The sequence below is a fragment of the Hemicordylus capensis genome, chromosome 6 (assembly GCF_027244095.1).
Source record: "Hemicordylus capensis ecotype Gifberg chromosome 6, rHemCap1.1.pri, whole genome shotgun sequence".
Taxonomy (NCBI): domain Eukaryota; kingdom Metazoa; phylum Chordata; class Lepidosauria; order Squamata; family Cordylidae; genus Hemicordylus; species Hemicordylus capensis.
In genome coordinates this window covers 126807338-126826242 of record NC_069662.1, presented here as the reverse complement: position 1 = coordinate 126826242, position 18905 = coordinate 126807338, and the positions used below count along the sequence as shown (strand labels likewise).

General features: G+C 39.9%; 1 protein-coding gene across 22 annotated transcripts in view; it reads left to right on the top strand.

Moving 5' to 3' along the window:
• Window positions 1-18905, top strand: part of PHF14 (PHD finger protein 14) — a 209759-nt gene that overhangs the window by 12507 nt on the left and 178347 nt on the right. For all 22 annotated transcript variants that reach the window (XR_008309564.1, XR_008309565.1, XM_053259907.1 and 19 more), the window contains 2 exons: window positions 4018-4697; window positions 15726-15870. Coding sequence is in view for 20 of the 22 variants with exons in the window: in XM_053259907.1 (XP_053115882.1) it covers window positions 4018-4697; window positions 15726-15870 (825 nt within the window). In the remaining 2 variants the exon portion in view is untranslated. The remainder of the gene's footprint in view (window positions 1-4017; window positions 4698-15725; window positions 15871-18905) is intronic.

Genomic DNA, 18905 nt, shown 5'->3' with positions numbered 1-18905 from the left:
GAACCCCTGATCTAGACCCATTTCAAACTGGCTTTAGAGCTGGCGTTGGGGTTGAGACAGCCTTGTTCGGCCTGATGGACCTTTACTGGGGAACCGACAGAGGGAGTGTGACCTGCAGAAATAATGCGTGCAGACCAGAATTGTTTTTTTGCTGCACACACTGCCTCTGCATAAACCTTCAAATGGACCCTACTCTGTGTCCTGTCAATTTCAAGCTGAGTTCTCCTCAGCTTGCACTCCAGTCGCCTTCCTTGCTGCTTCAGACCCCGCAACTCCTCTGTATACCAAGGGGCCACTTTTAAAGCAGGCCAGAAAGGATCCTCAGTAGCAATTGTGTCTACTGCCCTGGTGAGTTCCCTATTCCAGGTTCCCACCAGGGCATCAATAGAACCTCTGGCAGGACCAACATTAAAACCCTCCAAGGCTTTTTGGAATCCTACTGGATCCAGCAGCTGTCTCGGGCGGACCCTCCACCCCTGCAGGGCTGAGTTGTTGCTGTGAATTGGATCACACTATGGTCACTGCTACCCAATGGTTCTGCAATTCTGACATCTTGCACCAGGTCCTGGACACCACTCAGGATTAAGTCCAAGGTTGCCATTTTTCTGGTTGGTTCTGTGACTAACTATTCTAAGGCACAGTCATTTAGCATGTCTAGAAATTTGGCCTCTTTCATTACCTGCATGTGAATTTACCCAGTCACCCATTATTTACCCAATTCACCCATTATTACTGCCCTCTCTCTTTTTGATGCCTCTCTTATTTGGTTCTCTGACTCCAGGTCACTCTTAGTGTTGCGATCTGGAGGGCGATAGCACATCCCTATTAACATATTTCCTTTCACTACTCATAATGTTACCCATAATGATTCTGTGGAGGACTCTGGTGCACCTAAATTTTCTAGCTTGTTGGAATCTTTGATAGAGTGCTGCTACTCCCCCAATCCTCCCCTTCCTGTTCCTTCTGTAGAGTTTATATCCAGGAATAACTGTGTCCCACTGGTTCTCACCATTCCACCAGGTTTCCTTTACACCCACTATATGTTTTCATTAGTAACCAAGCACTCCAGCTCACCCATCTTTGCTCGGAGGCTTCTGGTATTGGTATATAGAACCTATACGCCAAGTCCCTCACCTGGTGTTGGTGTGTGCTCTCCCCCTTACCAGCCCTTGACCTATTTGGCAAGCTGTCCTGTGTTTCCTTCTGCTCAACTCCTGGCTCTACTCTGTCCCCTTCTGGTTTATCCGAAACATGTACACCCCCGCACCTTAGGGGATTTTGCTGGGCGAGCTAGATACCTCCCCGTTCCTGTCGGCAATCCCTCAGGTGTCATTTTAAAAGCTGATCTGTGACCTTTTTGATTTTAAGTCCACAAAGTTTGGCTTACTGTCCAGACATAATTTGTTGTCACAACCTCTCCTGTCCCTCAACTTTATGTGTCAGGGAAGAGAGGTGTCTTTTAAATGCTGTTGAGCTTTGGACAAGGTAGAAAAAGAGTTACTCTCTACCCGTACCTACTTTATGCCTACTCCAAAGAGACACACAATCTTCCTTCCCATATCCAGACTTTTAGCACTTGTTAGAAAGTTCAGGTGAGGGCAGGAGTGTCTCTCACATTGTGCTGGCCTTTGGAGTAGGTAGAAGCAGTGTTAGAGAGTAGCTCTGCTTCTACCTGGTCCAACACTCTGATTTCTGTTTGTGCCAAACCTCAGGGTTACTTTAGAACATCACTTCCCCTGACCTGGGAGAAGGGCCTTTTATATCATGCTAGACTTTTGAACTGGCACAGTGCCTGTGAACTTGGGAAAGTGGAGGGAATGTCTCTTGTAGTGCTGAGTAAGGAATCCTCTCCAGTGGTGAGCTGACAAGTGGATTTGTAGAGGCCTGATGGAAGAATAGTTGCCTGTTACATCCAGATTAAATCAGGATTTTAAAAAGCGGGGGGGCGGGGGAGGGAGGATAGTGCACACATGGAAAACAAGCCAATGGAATGAATTTGTCTTTATTATTACCTAGCTAAAATTCTGTCCTCTAAAGTATAGTGGCATAAAGAGACCAGAATGAGAAAGGAATCCAGCAGTTGCTTCTTATTAGTCTCTCTTGTACACAGCTGATTGAGGTGATGCAGGTCATTGGGAATCTCGTGACTTCTGTCCATGACAGTAAGGATAAGATGAATTTCCAGCCACTCTGGAAATACTTGTATAAATCTCTTAAATTAATAAATTGTAAATGGTGTAGTGCCATGCCATCTACCAAGGGAGTATTTTCTAGGCTGTTTTCTCCCTTATTAGATAACATGCTATGGCTCTGCGGACCCTTCATATACATCTAGATATATTTCTGATTAATTGGGTGTTTTGTTGTTGTTGCATAAGTGAAAGCCAGTTAATATGGTTAGAATTTTCTCCATGTAATATGTCCCAGCAGTGCCTAATGTTGCATTTGTGTGGTGGTGTATGTAACCAGACCCTCTATGGATGCATCCATGGCTTCTTGGAAGTGATGTTCATCATTTGCAGCAGCACAGTTTTCAATCTACGGTCTCAGAAGTTGCTTTGGAGGTACCAGATTGCATATTAGGCTTGCCATGTAAATGAAATCCCAGGATGATTCTGCTGATTGAATGGAGAAGGTTTTGAAGACTGTACTGGCCTAAATTGCAAGGGTAGATGTCATTTTTAAAAAGTGCTGAAACCAAACCTGGCCATTTACATTGTATGAAACTTGTTGAAAATGATTTACATTTGCTACTAGTGATTTTTGACAAATGTGAAAGAACAATAAACCACACAGCAGGGTTAGTGCAGCATTGTTTGTTTGTTTGTTCCTTGTTCTAATCAAAGGGACCTCCAAGACAGCTAATATAAAACAACAAAATACAACTGAACATGTTTATTGAACATACTTAATGTATTACAATTAAACAACATTATGCTGTATTTCTATTATCTAGAACAAGGCAATGTATCACTTCTTGATGGCTAAAATTTTAATATTTCCGGGAGGTTTCATTGGGTCATGAAGAACCAATGCTGCTTTAATTGATGCTGTTTCAACCATTGTGTAGCTGTCTATGATAACTTTTAGGGACTTCTGGTTAAATATGCGTAAGACTGTGTTGTTATGCATACGATTGTGCTGTTAGATGTTTTGAAGAAAATGTAATAATCACTTGTACTAACTCATTTTTTCAGGAAAGTAAAATATAGACTCATGGTAAGAAGTATACCATTTGCATCATGTACCCAAAATTGCACTGTTAAGCGTGTCTAAGAATAAAGCTTGCATTGGTGCTATTTCATAATTTTGAAGTGCTGGCAGCTTATTTTAAAATTCTTTTAATTATTGTGTTTGTGTCAAATATCCATGTTATTACATCAAAGAGAATGTTATAGAAATGACACATAATTATAACACTTGACAAAAGGTTTTCATTAAGGTTTCCATAAAGTACATTCGGTGCCAGAGTTGAAAAATATTTCAGATAACTCTTAATTTTAGTTGCTAGGCCTATGCAAGGCTGTAAAATATTCATTAAAAAATCAGAATCAAAATTGTATGCACCTGGGTAACATTTCTGTCTTCTATATTACAGCACAATTTGTTTAATTCTGAAACTACATTTTGGGCAGTACACTGTAGATTAAATGGCTTTGTTTGTTTGTTTGTTTGTTTATTTAAATCAGCTATCAAGTTTAGTGCTGCATGATTCAGTGGAGCAGTCTAAAAATATTCCCTCTTATTCAAATGACAAGTATGATCAAGACAGAGCTTCTCACTGTTCTATCAAATTTAAAAAAAAAAAAAAGGATTCTCCATCAGTAGGTTTACAATACTAAAACGGCTTAGTGAAAATATTGGGCCAGATGAAAAATAAGCTAAGTGTTCAGCTTAAGCTAAAAGGGAAGATTATTTATTTTGACTAAGTTGGTTGGCTCAAGCCTTTTAATTTATTTTTCTTTTTGGTTCATTTTGTTTTGGAACACCTCTTTTAAATTTTCATATGCTCAACAGATTCTGAAGGCAGTGGACATGGCAGTGAAGATGGCTCAAAGGATAGCGGAGAAGGATCCTGTAGTGAATCAGAGGAAAATATCTTGGAGGAAGAGCTGGCAGGAGAAGAAAAAATAGAGGAAGAACAGCCTAAAAGCTCAGGTGGAGAAGAGCTGCCAATAATGGAGAAAGAAGAGATTAAAACTGGAAAAAAGGATGATGAGGATGAAGATGGAGATGGAGAAGAGAAGCCAAGAAAGAAAAGGGAGAAAGAAAAAGAAAGAGAGAAACCTTCTGAAGCAGATGCCAGCATTGATGAGCAGACAAATGAACCCAAAAAGTGGAATTTGCGAAGAAACCGCCCTCTACTAGATTTTGTATCCATGGAAGAGCTCAATGACATAGATGATTATGACAGCGAGGATGACAATGACTGGCGCCCAACTGCTGGGAAGAAGAAGGGGAAAAATACATTGCAGAGAGAGGGTAGTGATGGAGATAATGAGGATGATGAAGATGATGGGAGTGGAAGTGATGAGGATGACAACGAAGAGGAAGGCAATGAGGATGATGATAACAGCAGTGCTGCTAGTGATGGTGGATCCAAGAAGAAAAAAGCGAAATCGCTAAGCAGGAATAGTGCTGATGATGAGGAGCTGACAAATGATAGCCTGGCCCTTTCTCAGAGCAAGAGCAATGAGGTAGAACAGCCAACTTTCTATAATACCCCTGATGAAAAATGGAAAATACTCTGCAGTGTGATTGTTTTGAAGTTACTCCCTATAGCTAGGCAGAGTTACTGGATAGTGATTGCATTAATGAGCTGCAGAGTTGTGCTGAATGCTCGCTAAGATAACTGCATCAGCCTCGTGTCTGAATCCAACACCCATTGAAGACCTGTGGGACACTTCCATTGGCTTCAGTGTCTTTTGGATTGTGATTTTAGGTGAAATTGCAAACTCTTACAAGAAGTTAACCTTTGGTAATCACAGACACCATACTGAATGCAAATCAAGACTACAGTTAGGTTGTACTGCAGTAAATGCATCAAAGTGCTAATTAAAGGTAAGGGAACATGGCTTTGTAGGCTAAGCCTTTAACTACTCCCAAGAACAGTACATTCTCGCTGTCACAGAATCTGTTAAAGAGGATCAGGTTCAGTTATAACGTGTAGATTTCTTGTGTGGGTTAAAACACAACCGTGTGTTTACACTATGGGCTGTCTAAAGTTGTGAGCTAATAAGTATAATTAAAGAGGGGCTTATTGTTGAATCTTTTTAGTTGCACAATCCTTGCATTGAGTAGTAGTATTCAACTTGTGTAGTACAGTAGCATATATTTTGTATTCATTAGCAAGTTTCTTTGTGGGATATCATATCTTTAGCTTAGAACTTTTGAGTAATGTATAACAGGTTTTTATATAAGAATTCAAGCTTTATTGATAGAAGCTGGATATTTCTGAATAATGAGGATACTTTTTTTTTTTTTGCTTTAAAGTTCAGTGAGAAGCTTAAAAAAATTATCTGCTTATTTAAGCTTAATGTGTGAGATCAGTCTCATGATGTTTGAGCTGTTCGTACTTTAGAAAATGCCAAACTCTTATTTGAAATTTTCAGCTTTTTATTTTTCATCTGACACCCATTCCTGTTCAAAATTGGACATACTAGCATTGTTTTACAACATAATGGAGACACTACATGGTTTATTCCTTTATGACTGCTGTCCTAGTAAACAATATTATAGAATTGAGCTTAATTAATGGTACTTCAGTGCAGCATCACAACTTTCAATACATGATGATGATGATGATGCGTTAGCATCAACAAAATTAATTGTTTTAATATTTATGCTGTATTTTATTGTGTAAACCACCCTGAAATGCGAGTTTGGGGAGGCCGTATACAAGTATATAAATTAAATAAATGAATTATAGAGAATGCAGTCTTTCCTGAACATGCACCATGCAAACATTCAGGATCAGGGGCCAGTGGTATAAATACTATGGAGATTCTGATGGACAGATGAAGGAAATGCTAAAATAGTACTTAACAGTGATGAATACTGAAATGCATAGTGTCCTTACTTGGAATCAACGTGTCTTACATTCAAATAAGTGTGTTCAGGTCTGCAGTGAGACACATCCATTGCTGAATATCCTGGCATGCAGAATGCATACTTAACGAATTTTATAATCTGATCAGACACAGTATGCAAGAAGCTAACTCTTTTATAGTTGAATCCTTTGATCTTTCATCAGTGCAATTTTTATAAAGTTTCTTTGCCTTTAAGCAACTCTCCTAGCTGTTGCAATACATCTTACAGGTATTAATAAGCTGAGCTTTACAGAGTTTGCCCTCAACATGACGGGCATATATTCTGGCTGCAGTCCAAAAAGAGAGAGCAGCTATGTATATGCATATAGGTGAGAGCTATTCATCCAGCTGAAACTGGCTTTGAATTTTTCATGGCAGCATTTCTTGCTACTGAGCTCAGAAGCTGGTTTTAAAAATGGAGCTGCAGCCTTCTATTGTTTCTATGGGGACTGCTTCAATGAAACATTCACAGATAATTCTGGCTGGGCATGTATATTATTGCTTTGGATTGTAAACTATATCTCTGTTCTGCTTAAAGGAATGATGAAAATGAAGACCAGAGAGATTAATTGCACTGAATTCATCACAATTCTAAGGTGTTTTCATTCTGCAAATGACTGTTGGTACTGAATCTTGCTAGTTCAGTCCTCAGAGTCCACTGCAATGCAATTCTCCTAATTCTCACTTTTAGTAATGTATCATAGATACTGTTCCTTTTCTTCCAGAATGGAGTGATTTAGGTGTTTCATATTTTCCTGACACAAACTACTCTTCCCCGAACTTGAAGGAGAACTTATTTGGGTTAAAATAGATCTCAGAAATTGAAACTTGGTCCCATTCACTCTGATATGATCTCAGCTAAGACCATTAGATGTATGCACTAGACATACATGTGTAGCCATTTTAATGCCTGCTCCCCTAGAAGTAGAGACAATCTACAAGTAGAAAAGTGCCATGTCAGAAGGGGCACTAAATGTAGGGTTGGCATGCTAATCAGTTAACCAATCAGATATTGTCAATTGACCACTTGTTGTTTGACAATAATCAGATATGCCATGATGCTGAGAATATCACTGTGGTGGCAGCCTACTTTTAAAATCTCGTCAACGTATCATTTGTTAGCAAAAGCAGAACTGAGGGTACCCTCACCTCTAGCCCTGCAGCAGTCGGGGGCAATCCTAGCAGCATAGCAAAGCTTCTGTTAGCCTTTTACTATAATCTCCCAGCTGGAACACAAGCGGTCATCAGTGGGAAAGGTCACTGCCTAGGAGTGTTCGTTTCGTGATTCCATCTTGCTTGCTGCTGGAACCAGGGACTATCCCCTTCCATGTGATTTGGCTGATCTCTAAAGCTGCTGTGAGGAATTGGACTCCAGTTTAGAAAGTTTTGAAGTCATTCATTGTTCTACAATAAGAGGCCATGAATTTGTATTAGTAATTAGCACAAGTATCAAACCTGTTCATCAAAGTTATTTACTCAGTCTTAGTCATTTAGGTGCAGTGGGGAAATGCTTGCTAACAAGCAGAAAGTTGCTGGTTCAAATCCCCGCTAGTATGATATAGGAAGATACTGAAAGGCATCATCTCATACTGCGCGGGTATATAGAATAATGATATAGGAAGATACTGAAAGGCATCATCTCATATTGCATGGGAGGAGGCAATGGTAAACCCATCCTGTATACTACCAAAGAAAACCACAAGGCTCTGTGGGCTCTAGGAGTTGAAATCGGCTTAACGGCACACTTTACCTGTAGTCATTATCACAATGCTTGAGCATTGTTTTTAAAATATTCAATTGACCAGGGTTTCTTTTTTTACTAGTCAAATGCCCAACCCTGACTGATTATTATTTTCTCACCTAGGAAGGTAAATACCTAAATCAGTTCTCGTCAAAGAGCAGGCTGGCTTTATTGCTGGCTGCTCTGATAGATCAAAGTTTAGTATTTTAGCATCTTGTAGAAAAATATGGCAGTAAACCTGGTTCATCATTATATGCTGCCATTATTGATTTTAAATTCACCTTCGATTCTATCTCAAGAGGTCTGTTATGGGCAAAGCATAGGGCAACCTCGATTGATAAGCACTTATTACTATTGATCTATAAATTACATAGTAATATTTCTCTCTGTGTGAGATGTAATCCCATTGGTGACCTTTCAAATTCAATCTCCACAGGTATCAGTGTCAAATTTTGTGTTTTAGCTCCCGTTATTTAATTTTTATATTCACTTGTTCAGTATTTTTGTATTGTTTTATGCCTGTTTTTATATGTTTTTATACTTTTAGCATGATGTTTTTATTGTATGTTTTTAACTTTTGTAAACCGCCTTGGGCCTATCTTTTAATGAAAGGCGGTATAAAAATGCAAAAATAAATAAATAAAAATAAATATTTGAACAGGGCAGACATGCACACTCCTAAGTTAGTAAGAAGATCAGTGTCTATACTTCTCTATGCAGGTGAAGCAGTAATTTTTCTTTATCATCTATAGGTCTTAGGGGAGCATTAAAAGTGTATACCCAGTTTTGTTTAGAAGATAGTTTATCAATAAATTATCAGAAAACCAAAGTAATGGCTTTCGCTAAGGGACCTAACTGACATAAGTGCAAAATTACATAAGTGTAAATTTACAAAAGTGTAAAATTAATGGAAATGCAATTGAACAGGTTAAGTGCTTTAAGTACATGGAAGTGGTGTTTCAACCTTCTGAGGGGAGAAAAGTGCATCTGTATTATATAGAGAAGTGCATCTGTATTATAAACTGGAGCGAAGTACCACTGCGATTCTGAGATTTTATTGGTCTGGGGAGGGGTGGGGGACACTGTTTCAGCAGCTGTTTGGTTGTTTCAGGCTAAATCTTTGGCTCAGTTGTTTTTTTGGAGTTCAGTTGGGACCTTATTCAAATTTTGCCCCTTAGAAGTTATTCCAACTAAATATCTAATTTCTCCAAGAATCCACAGGCGTATCTAATTGTACCAGGAGCTATGGGGCCCCTCAGGAGCTGGGGGCCCAGGTTCTTTGAACCCTTTTGCTCAATTATACCTACACCCCTGAATTATACCCTTAGGCTGGAGGCAGGAGTAAGCAAGGTGGAGTCCAGAGTGTGGATGGCAGTATTTAAATACTGGTTAAGACTGGATCAAAATTTTGATCCAAGTGGCTCCTCTAGTTTTGGAGGACCAGTCCCACTCAATGTGTTGTTAAAGCTGAAGGGAAAACTTCTGACGCTTGGACTCACCTCTGAATTCTTAATTCCTAGGGGAACAAAAAGAATATTGGAGCAGTGTATTTTAGATGTTGAAATGCAGGAGGAGAGAAATAAACTCCCCGCTTGCATTAAGAATTGGTGGGTATCCTCTTCTCTGTCCCCAGCAAGTTATCTTACAAACTTGACATGCCCAACACATCGAAGAGTTTTTACCCTGGCCTGTCTCACTGTTTTTTCCATTGGCATAGCTGGAGAGCAGATATATAAAAAGATACCTTATCTCTGCAGGCACTCCTGCGATTCAGGAGAAGTGGAAGATGTGGCGCATATTTTACTTCACATATAGTACTCCATGCAGTAAATTGGTTTTACCCCTTTTAACAGGTTTACCGGGAAGATCCTTTGAATTTTATGTAACATATCTTTTTGCTGATAAGAGTGCTTCTGTTACTTTCTGTGTTGCTAAATTGTGCACTATTGCATATGAAATCCATCAAGTAATGGTTAAGTCTCCCACAGTTGGTTAGGCAAAGACATTTACCTTATTAGGTGAACTGTTCTTTAACTAAATGTGGTTAGTTTCATTGACTATACTGACTGTATGCTATGAACTGTAATTGTTGTGAACTTTCACCATAATAAAGATCTATCTGTCTAAAAATAATGATGTTCCATTTGAAGGCACTGATAGAGAGAATGGAATGTAACTTAAAACAATTCTTTGTAACCAATAACTAGATGTTTAATGTGTCTTGGTGACATACATTTGTTGTATGTTTTATTTTAATCTTTATTTTATAAAGATTTTTATAAAGTTTTATTTTTATTTTAATCTTTTGAATATTGAATATGACACATATGATGAATATGTATATACTGCTTTTCAACAAAAGTTCCCAAAGCGGTTTACATAGATATAAACAAATTAATTAAATGGCTCCCTGTCCTCCAAAGGGCTCACAATCTAAAAAAGAAACTTGAGACACCAGCAACAGCCACTGGAGGGATGCTGTGCTGGGGGTGGATAGGCCCAGTTGCCCTATCAAATAAAATGAAGTGCTAGAGGTAAATAAAAACTATCCCACTATGCACAGCATTACCTAGTTAATATTATAATTATATCATTATTTTTCTACCTGCTCTACTCATTTTCATTAAAATGTTTGGAATATCATGTGATTAACTTTCTCTGGATCAGGACCTTTGCATAAAATGATAATTTGTGAGCAATTTTTGTAATGATTTTAGTGCCTATCAGTGTAAAGGCTTCTATAGCATTTTGCTAGTACTGTACTGTATTGTGAAAGTCTTATTAATCCCTCAGCAATGTAGAAACCTCTGTGTGTGTGTGTGTGTGTGTGTGTGTGTGTGTGTGTGTGTGTGTGTGTGTGGTGCTAATCACAATATATATTATAAGTTATTGTAGTGTTCTAATGGCTAAATCTTTGAACATTGTAGTGCATATTAGGAATTTGTATATACTGTGGACTCCAGTGTTCCCTGTAAGAGGGAATCTCAGATGTTAACTACAGCTTCCAGAATCCCAAGTTGCAGTGGGCTTTTGCTGAGGATTCTGGGAGTTGTAGTCAACAACATCTGGGATTTTCTGTTGGAGGGAACACTGGTTGGCTGTTCTTATAATGACACTTTAGATGTTCTACTTGATATATCCTCACTATATCTTCTCTCAGTTTTCAATAACAATAACACTATATCTTCTCTCAATGACACTTGACACTATATAACACTGTATCTTCAATAACACTATATCTTCTCTCAGTTTTCAATAACATACAGTAAAAATTGTATCTGAAGCAGTGTCAAAGTAATTAACAGAAGTCAAATGGAGAAATGCAACAAGGCCAACCCTGCTGTGGCAGATACAATAAGGCTAGTCTCTGAGCCTGATTGGTAATATCTTATTCTGGCATAGGGAAGCTGAGTTTCTTGCATCTTCATTTTGGGCCTAGAAGTAATGTACTGCTCATTTAGAGTGCTGCACTAGGACCCAAGTTTAAATCCCCATTCAGCCATGATACTTGCTGGGCCAGTCACTTCTCTAATAAAAATAAATAAATAAATAAATAAAAATTATACATATGTTTTGCTTTAAATCCCCAACGTTGGATATGCCAGAGAGAAAGGTAGTTCAAAGCTTTTCACGGGGGTTTCATTCACTTAGAATGGTTACCTTAGTGGACTACAACAATGTAAATAATCGTTGAATAATCATTTTTAGAGTTGGCAACTGAATGCATGAGAGCCAAATGGGGCCCCGAAAGTCTTTTGGTTTTGATGAATCTCCTTTATAGTGTGTGCAGTGTGAAATACAGGGAGAGAGTAGTGAGTAGGTGTGGTATCTGAAGTAAGGGATCCTGCTAAAGCCTCTTTAGTGTTCACAGCAAGGAGCAGAAGTTAAAGAGCCATTTATTTTATTTCTTTGCCTGTGACTTGAATGTACAGAGCCAATGGTGATGGCCCTCCAGCTCATGTTCAGTTGAAAATATAGTCCCTATTAAAACCTAGGTGCTGTCTGGCATCTTAAAGTCAATGGCCGGGTCCAGGCTCATACAAGGGGCTCACATTAGCCCAGCAGAATTCTTGGCGTTGTTGTTTGAATGTACTGTATCATAAACTGCTCACTCCGGAGTAGTGCTTGGCAGTTGTATCTTTGTCTTGTCTCCATTTCAGTGGTCTTCATTATTTGGGGGCCACTTTGGCGAAAAACTTCTATGCAGGAGCCATTTCCCACTGTGCTGACCTCCACATAGGACTGTACTTTTCTCAATGCTGGGAGGACCCTTTAAGAGAGATGGTGCTCTCTCTTTAGCACTCCAGGAGGAAAGCACTGGAAAGGGCTACACTTCGCAGTATTCTCCGCACACCTTTCAAGATGGTGCAGGGGCTCATGAGGGCTCTGTTTTCCATTAAAGGAGCCCCCCCCCCCTCAGTTCTTGACAAGTACAGCACTTTGAATGGTCATCTTCACATGGTGCCAGATGAACTGTACAGAACATTCAGCTTTGGCCGAAGCGTCCCAAAGGCCAAACGAACAATTGAGGAGCTGCACTTAGGGTTGATGGAGGCCACCACTGGCCTCCAGACCTTACAGTGGAAAACACAGCTCTATTTCTTCTTGCTTTTAGCAGCAGCAATATTTCATTCTTTGGCACTTTTGACTCTCATCCCATTCATAGTTGTAGTGGTGGTCATCAAATGCCTCCACTTAATTTCTCCAGTTTCAAGCTTTCTCATAGAAACTACCAGATGCATTTGCTATTGATATTTCTTCCTCTCCACTGGTGCTACCTTTCTTGGAAATGGCAATGAAATATCCCAGTCTTTAACAACTGCTAATCCTTTCACTCTAGCAACTACAGTCAGCTCTTAGAAAAGATGTTTTTTAATCACCCCAAAGCAACAGACTGGAGGGGTAATGAAAGCCCCTATATCTCTACCAGTGCTATTGATTCTTTCAGTAGGCTGTGGAACATTTTTATAATGTGGCAAAATCAATCTAAGGGTGGATTTAGGTGACCCATTAACAAACTAGTCATTCACATGGAAATAAACCCACTATACTCAACTGCATATGTGATAAGTCTGATACGTGAAATCCTCTGGTTAGTATCTGATTATTGGAATAACAAATCAGATGGGCAGGATTGATCTACTTTTTAAGTTGCTGATAAAGACTTCTTGGTGTGAGATTATTTTTTTGTTTCTGGAACAGTTCTTCCTTCTCCTCTTGTCTTCCAAACTAAGACGCACCAATGTACAATAAGAATAATAGTAATGACATTAAATTAAATTAAATGTCTTCTCTCAAACTGAAAAGTCAGCTTAAATTGTTAGTTTAAAAAATTCCCTACTTTCACTTTGTATTTACTTAAGTGTATATGATTGTATTCTTTGTGTCATGGTTGTATGAGGGTATAACATGGAAGAAGAGATTATCTGAATTGGATTACTCCAAGAACCAGGAGTTATACATGGCAAAGTTGATTACCCAACCCCTCAGTATATTGTGTCATCGCCATTGCTTCCGTATTGGTGGCAATGACATTTTGCTGATGTTTGTGGGGAATGGGAATAATCCCTAAGGAAACAGTTAAGTACAGTTAATAAGAACTGTACAGTAGCTGAAACCAAGGGAAACCTTAATATTTCAGTTAGGAAACTGAAGACATCATGAATCTATCAATAGAATTCTGCAAGCACTGAAAATGCCTTCTATCTATCTATCTATCTATCTATCTATCTAATTCCTGTAGAGGGGATGTGTAGGGATGTGGCAAGCTTCGCCTCCACGGCAGCCGCGACCAATGGCGGCCCCAGAGGGAGTGACATGTGCAAGGGCGGGAGGGAGGAACGCGCTCCAGGAGCTGGGGCAGTGGGCAAAGCTCTGCTGCCCTGAGGAAGAGGGTGAGAGGATGATGGTCGGTGGGAGGAGGATGGGTGGTGGGCGAAGCCCCAAGGAGGAGGATGGCGAGGTGGAGGAGGCTGTGGCAGCAGAAGGCTGCAGCGGCGGGATGGCCTGGCCCTGGCCCCTCGGGGTGAGGCAGCGGTGGCGGCATGGGAGTGGGGGGATGGCTGAGCCCAACTAGAGGTGCAGCTGCTCTGTGCCCGGGTCTACTAGTAGAATTTTAATTTCATGCATCAGACACTTGGAAAACTGTGTTTAGACTTTTGCATTTTTGCTACAGCTGCTATTTTTGACTTTTTTCTTTCAACGTCTATAGTAGTGCAAACCATATTCATTTCCCTCTGCTTGCAGAGAAATTGCAATGTGGCATGGGGTCTACTGTTTGGAGGGGGAGAAAGAAATTGGTCTAAAAGCCCCTTTGACTCATGAGTCTAGTCCCATGCTTCTGGCCATAATATTTTGAATCAATTTATTGCTAGATTGTTTTGCTAGAACAAATACAAATTTTAGATTGAAAATTTAAACCTTCAGCAATGTGATGTCACTTTTGATTGGTTCAATATTGCAATATTGTCTGATGAGAGTGCCATATTTATTACACGTGTATCCTTTTTTTGCTCCAAGGAGTTCTTGATTTTAGCTTCACAACTGCCCTGGGAGAGAGAAAGGTTGAAGTGAGAGATAATGACATGCCTAGGGTCACCCAGTGAGATTTGAAAATGTGGCTAAAAAGGCAATTGTGATGAGGAGTTCAGCGCAGCACCACAGATTTTGGATTGGTATAGAGGTCTGAGACTGAAAGAGATGAGATCATTTGTTGCACATCTGCTTTAAGGTGCTTCATAATGTGTTTAGCATACAGGATATGGAGTAGGATCTTGGGGATAAAGGGGTGAAGAAGGGTGATGGCAGAAACAAAAAGGATGGGTATGTCAGTCTGTTGTGAGCATGTTTAGGACCAAACCTGAATGGAGCCATAAACTCAGTGGTAGAGCATCTGCCTAGCAAACAGAAGGTCCCAGGTTCAATCCCTGGCATCCCCAATTAGGAATGAGAAAAGGTCCTACCTGAAGTCCTGGAGAGCTGCTTCCAGTCAGAGTAGACAATAGGGAGCTAGATGGTTCAGTAGTTTGACTCAGTAGGCAAGTGCTTCCTGTGTTCCTATGACCATCGTTCACATATCCATCCTTTGAAGATATATAGTAGGAGGTGGGTTTTACTTTAACAGCATAAGAATGCATGGGAGAGAGATGCTGAACCTGCCCATTCCCTATCTCTTCTCATTTGGATTCTCTGAGCATTCTTCTGTGGGCCAGGAATGGAGAGAAATGGCTGGAGCGATGGACAGTGGGTGGGTTCTGTTCCACATTTCTTTTACAAACCTCACTCCAAACATACTGCTTTAAAGAGCCAGTGTTGTGTCTACTGTGCCCCAAGATTTGGAAGGTTCCCTGGATGGTTTCCCAGATCAAACATTGTTAGGAAGGACTTTGCAGTCTTGCAGTGCTAAATAAAGGGTTCAGTTGCCAAGGAACAGTTTGAGCATGGGAGGAATGGCCTTAGAATATAAATAAAATAAAATAAAATAAAATAAGGGAATGATAAGCTGGCGATGCAATATGCATATTTAAGGTGATTCCCAAGTATTCCTTTAAAAGCTTCAAATGTATTACATAAAAACAGATACCTTGTGTACTTAATAAATCTGAAGGTCTTAAAGGAGTATAATGAAATGAGTTAAAGCATCAGTCACTTTATGCTGATTTGAGTGAGTGAACATTTTGTTTTAAGTAAATTAACATTTGTAGAAGCACATTATTTTTGTGAGAAGACGCATTATGATTTTTGTAGAATAGATTGATAAGTAAAATGACTGAAGAACAAAGCTAGTTCAATAGGTTTACTGTTGCATATAAGATAGGTTGCATACACAAAACAAATCTAAGCCCTTGTAATGCCTCTTCCAATATAACTAGTGCTCTTTAACTTTTCAATGATAGGACTCGCTGATTCTTGAGAAGTCTCAAAATTGGAGCTCCCAGAAAATGGATCATATTATGATTTGCTGTGTTTGTCTTGGGGATAATAGTGAAGACGCTGATGAAATAATCCAGTGTGACAACTGCGGAATAACAGTACATGAAGGTAATGTTATTGTTTGCATATTTAAAAAGTAAGAAGTTTTACTTTTTTCTTAACAAAATGGGACTAATTTGTTCATTCACAATTTAAATGGATGCATCTTATTATTGTCAGTTAATATTACACAACGGTGGTTTGTGTTTGTGTGCAGTGATGCTGGTGTTTTTTGAGTTAAAAAGGATATAGATGGGCATCATGAGTTGCCCTATCGTGATCTGGTCCAATGGGTAATCTAATTATCTATACAGGTACGGTATAGCTGGCAGCATGTTTTTAGCCCAATTGTCTCAATGTCAAGATCAACACATGTCTAAATGTGCTTTGAAGAAATGAGTTTACTGCTGAAATAATCTCTCTTTTCCAATAAAAACAGCTGCAGGGGAACCAGTTCTGTCTGAGACCGCAGGAAGAGGGAAGCTATATCGTCCCCCAATATCATGACTGCTGCAGATAATTGTTTTGGGGGGCAAATAGCTGCTTAGAATGGATTTTCAACAAGAAAATGGCATGAGGGAAGTAACTAACTTTCCCTTCCCTGCATGCCACAGTCTGGATCAGGGCCGCCTCCCCCTTCTTTTAATGAAAAAAGTGCTACTGGTGCTAAACAGGCCTCTTAAAAGTGTGTTTAGGTGCATGTCTAGATGCCCTCAGGCAAGGAGTCTTCTACAACTGCTTGGTTGCTAATCCTTAACTTTAAAATAAGATTAAATAAACTACCATGAACTTGCCTGTATTCAAAACTTCATAATTAATTATAACTGATAGACGAGTACTGTTAATTGTTAGTGATGGGTGAGACCTGCTTAGTGAGGCTTGAATCTGGGGCTCAAAAGAGCTAGCTATTCCTCCCCAATTTAGAAAATAGTTTGTTGTGTTTGCTGCCAGTTCAGAGTCTGTCTGGATTCTGTCGTGCCCACAGTGAGTGAATGGGTGGTGGATTTGAAGGAAGTTCCCTTTCTTTCTACAGGTATCTGTCATACCGTGTGTATGTGGGTGGGGGGTGTTGGGCACTTTGGATAAACTGAGAATCATACCGTGTGCCGCCAACCCCCGTTGCCTAGTTGATTCCCTAATTCAGCTACTGGGGTAGTCATAGCATTGTAGTCTTCTATACTTTTGACCATAGGAAATGTCAACATCCATCTCAAAGCTGATCTTTTCGAAGAAATAAGAGTTCTTGGGGCCAGTGCATTTTGGAACCTGCACATATAGGAGGGAATAGTTTTGATTTGATCTACTTAGATTGAATAGAACTGCTCGGTGTGATGTGGAGGGGCTCATAATTGTCGATTTGTCATTGCAAGCTGCTGCGTGGTGAAGCTTAGGGTCTTGGTGCCTTCCAGTATGAGTGACTGGGGAATGTATTCAGCCAAAATAGTTTTCAGAATGCCCTTGGAGATTCTTCAGGTTTTGTTGACAGCCATGGTGTTAAAACCCTAGTTGGATTCTGGAATAGAAAACTGACCCCAATGGCTAAAACGATGACAATGAGAAAGGGTATCTCAGAGTTAAGAATCCTGCTGCTTCAAAGTACTGTATAATTAATCTAATCTGGAAAGCTATAGTTCCGTTCAAATAGCCCACTGCAGGCAAGGTGGAAAAGCGGGTTGTAGTGAAGCTGATTTTTCTGAACACTTCAAACTTGGGGCCCAGGCTCAGGATAGAAAATGACTGGGCTGTGCTGGTTGACAACCTTGGCCAACAGATCAGTAGTGGTTGTGTTCCTAGTTCTCTTGCGTCTGTTGGTGGCATTTAGCACTATTGAGCATGGTATCCTTTTGAACAACTTGTCAGGTTTGGGAACAGGGTACAGCGTTTTAGAGTGGTTTTGCACCTACCTGTTGAGCAGGATTCAAAACATGGTCCTGGAAGACCGCTACTTTGCTCCATGGGTGAGGTCCCAACTTTTGGCTGGCCTTGGTTGCCAAACCAAAATTGTGATTGCTCTGGGTCTTTCCTTACTGGTTTGTACAAGACACTCTGCGTGCCTTGGCTGAATGATGATTGTGAGAGACCCCCTGAGCAGAAAGAGAGGCATGGAGCTTGTCCATTTGCCTGTTGTTTTGCTGTGGCTCTCCAAGATTCACAACCAAGAAAGCCCCTCGGCCTCTCTTTCCTGATTCAAAGACGTGTCCCCTTGTCTGTTTACAAGGCTAATCAAGACCTTAAGGGAGGCTTTTATTATATTGTTTTATTGGAGCTGACTGGTTTTTATGTTTGTACAGCTGTGGTTCAGATTATCTCCATCAGCACTAAAATTTAAATTGAGGACTGCAATCCATCTAGATTATCCTGCTGCTTTAAGGTATAATGCCAGTGTAGTTAGTGAGAAGGCAAAAATATCTTTTTCATTTTAATTCCATGATATTTCCATAAGAAAACTAGTAACATAATGCTTAGAACTTAAGTATAATGGAAGAAAACCATTTATTGTGGATTTATTGCTATTCTATCTAGACCTCTTCCATGGTTCTGCTTCAAATGGTCAAACTGTTACCAAGAAATGGAATGTGGGGTTGGACTCTTCTGGTAGAAGCAGTGTCCCTTCCCAGTGACTTTCATTAAGTTCTAGGGGACAAAATAAGCAGACTGCAGTATGTATGTATGTATGTATGTATGTATGTATGTATGTATGTATGTATTTATTTGAGTTCTATGCCGCCCTTCCAAAAATGGCTCAAGGCAGTTTACAGAGAAATAATAAATAAATAAGATAAGATGGACCCCTGTCCCCAAAGTGCTCACAATCTAAAAAGAAACATAAGATAAACACCAGCAACAGTCACTGGAAGTACTATGCTGGGGGTGGATAGGGCCAGTTACTCTCCCACTACTAAATAAATAGAATCACCACATTGAAAGGTGCCTCTTTGCCAAGTTAGCAGTTGGCAAAAGTGCTCGAGGAGGAGGAGCAAAACAGATTCTTCCAAGAAACTGCCAGAAACAGATTTAGCCCTTGCTTGGGAGACTTTCATAGTTCATTCCTTACTTTCTTCCATATGTGGATGGTTGGTGTGCCTGGAAATTATTTCCCCTTG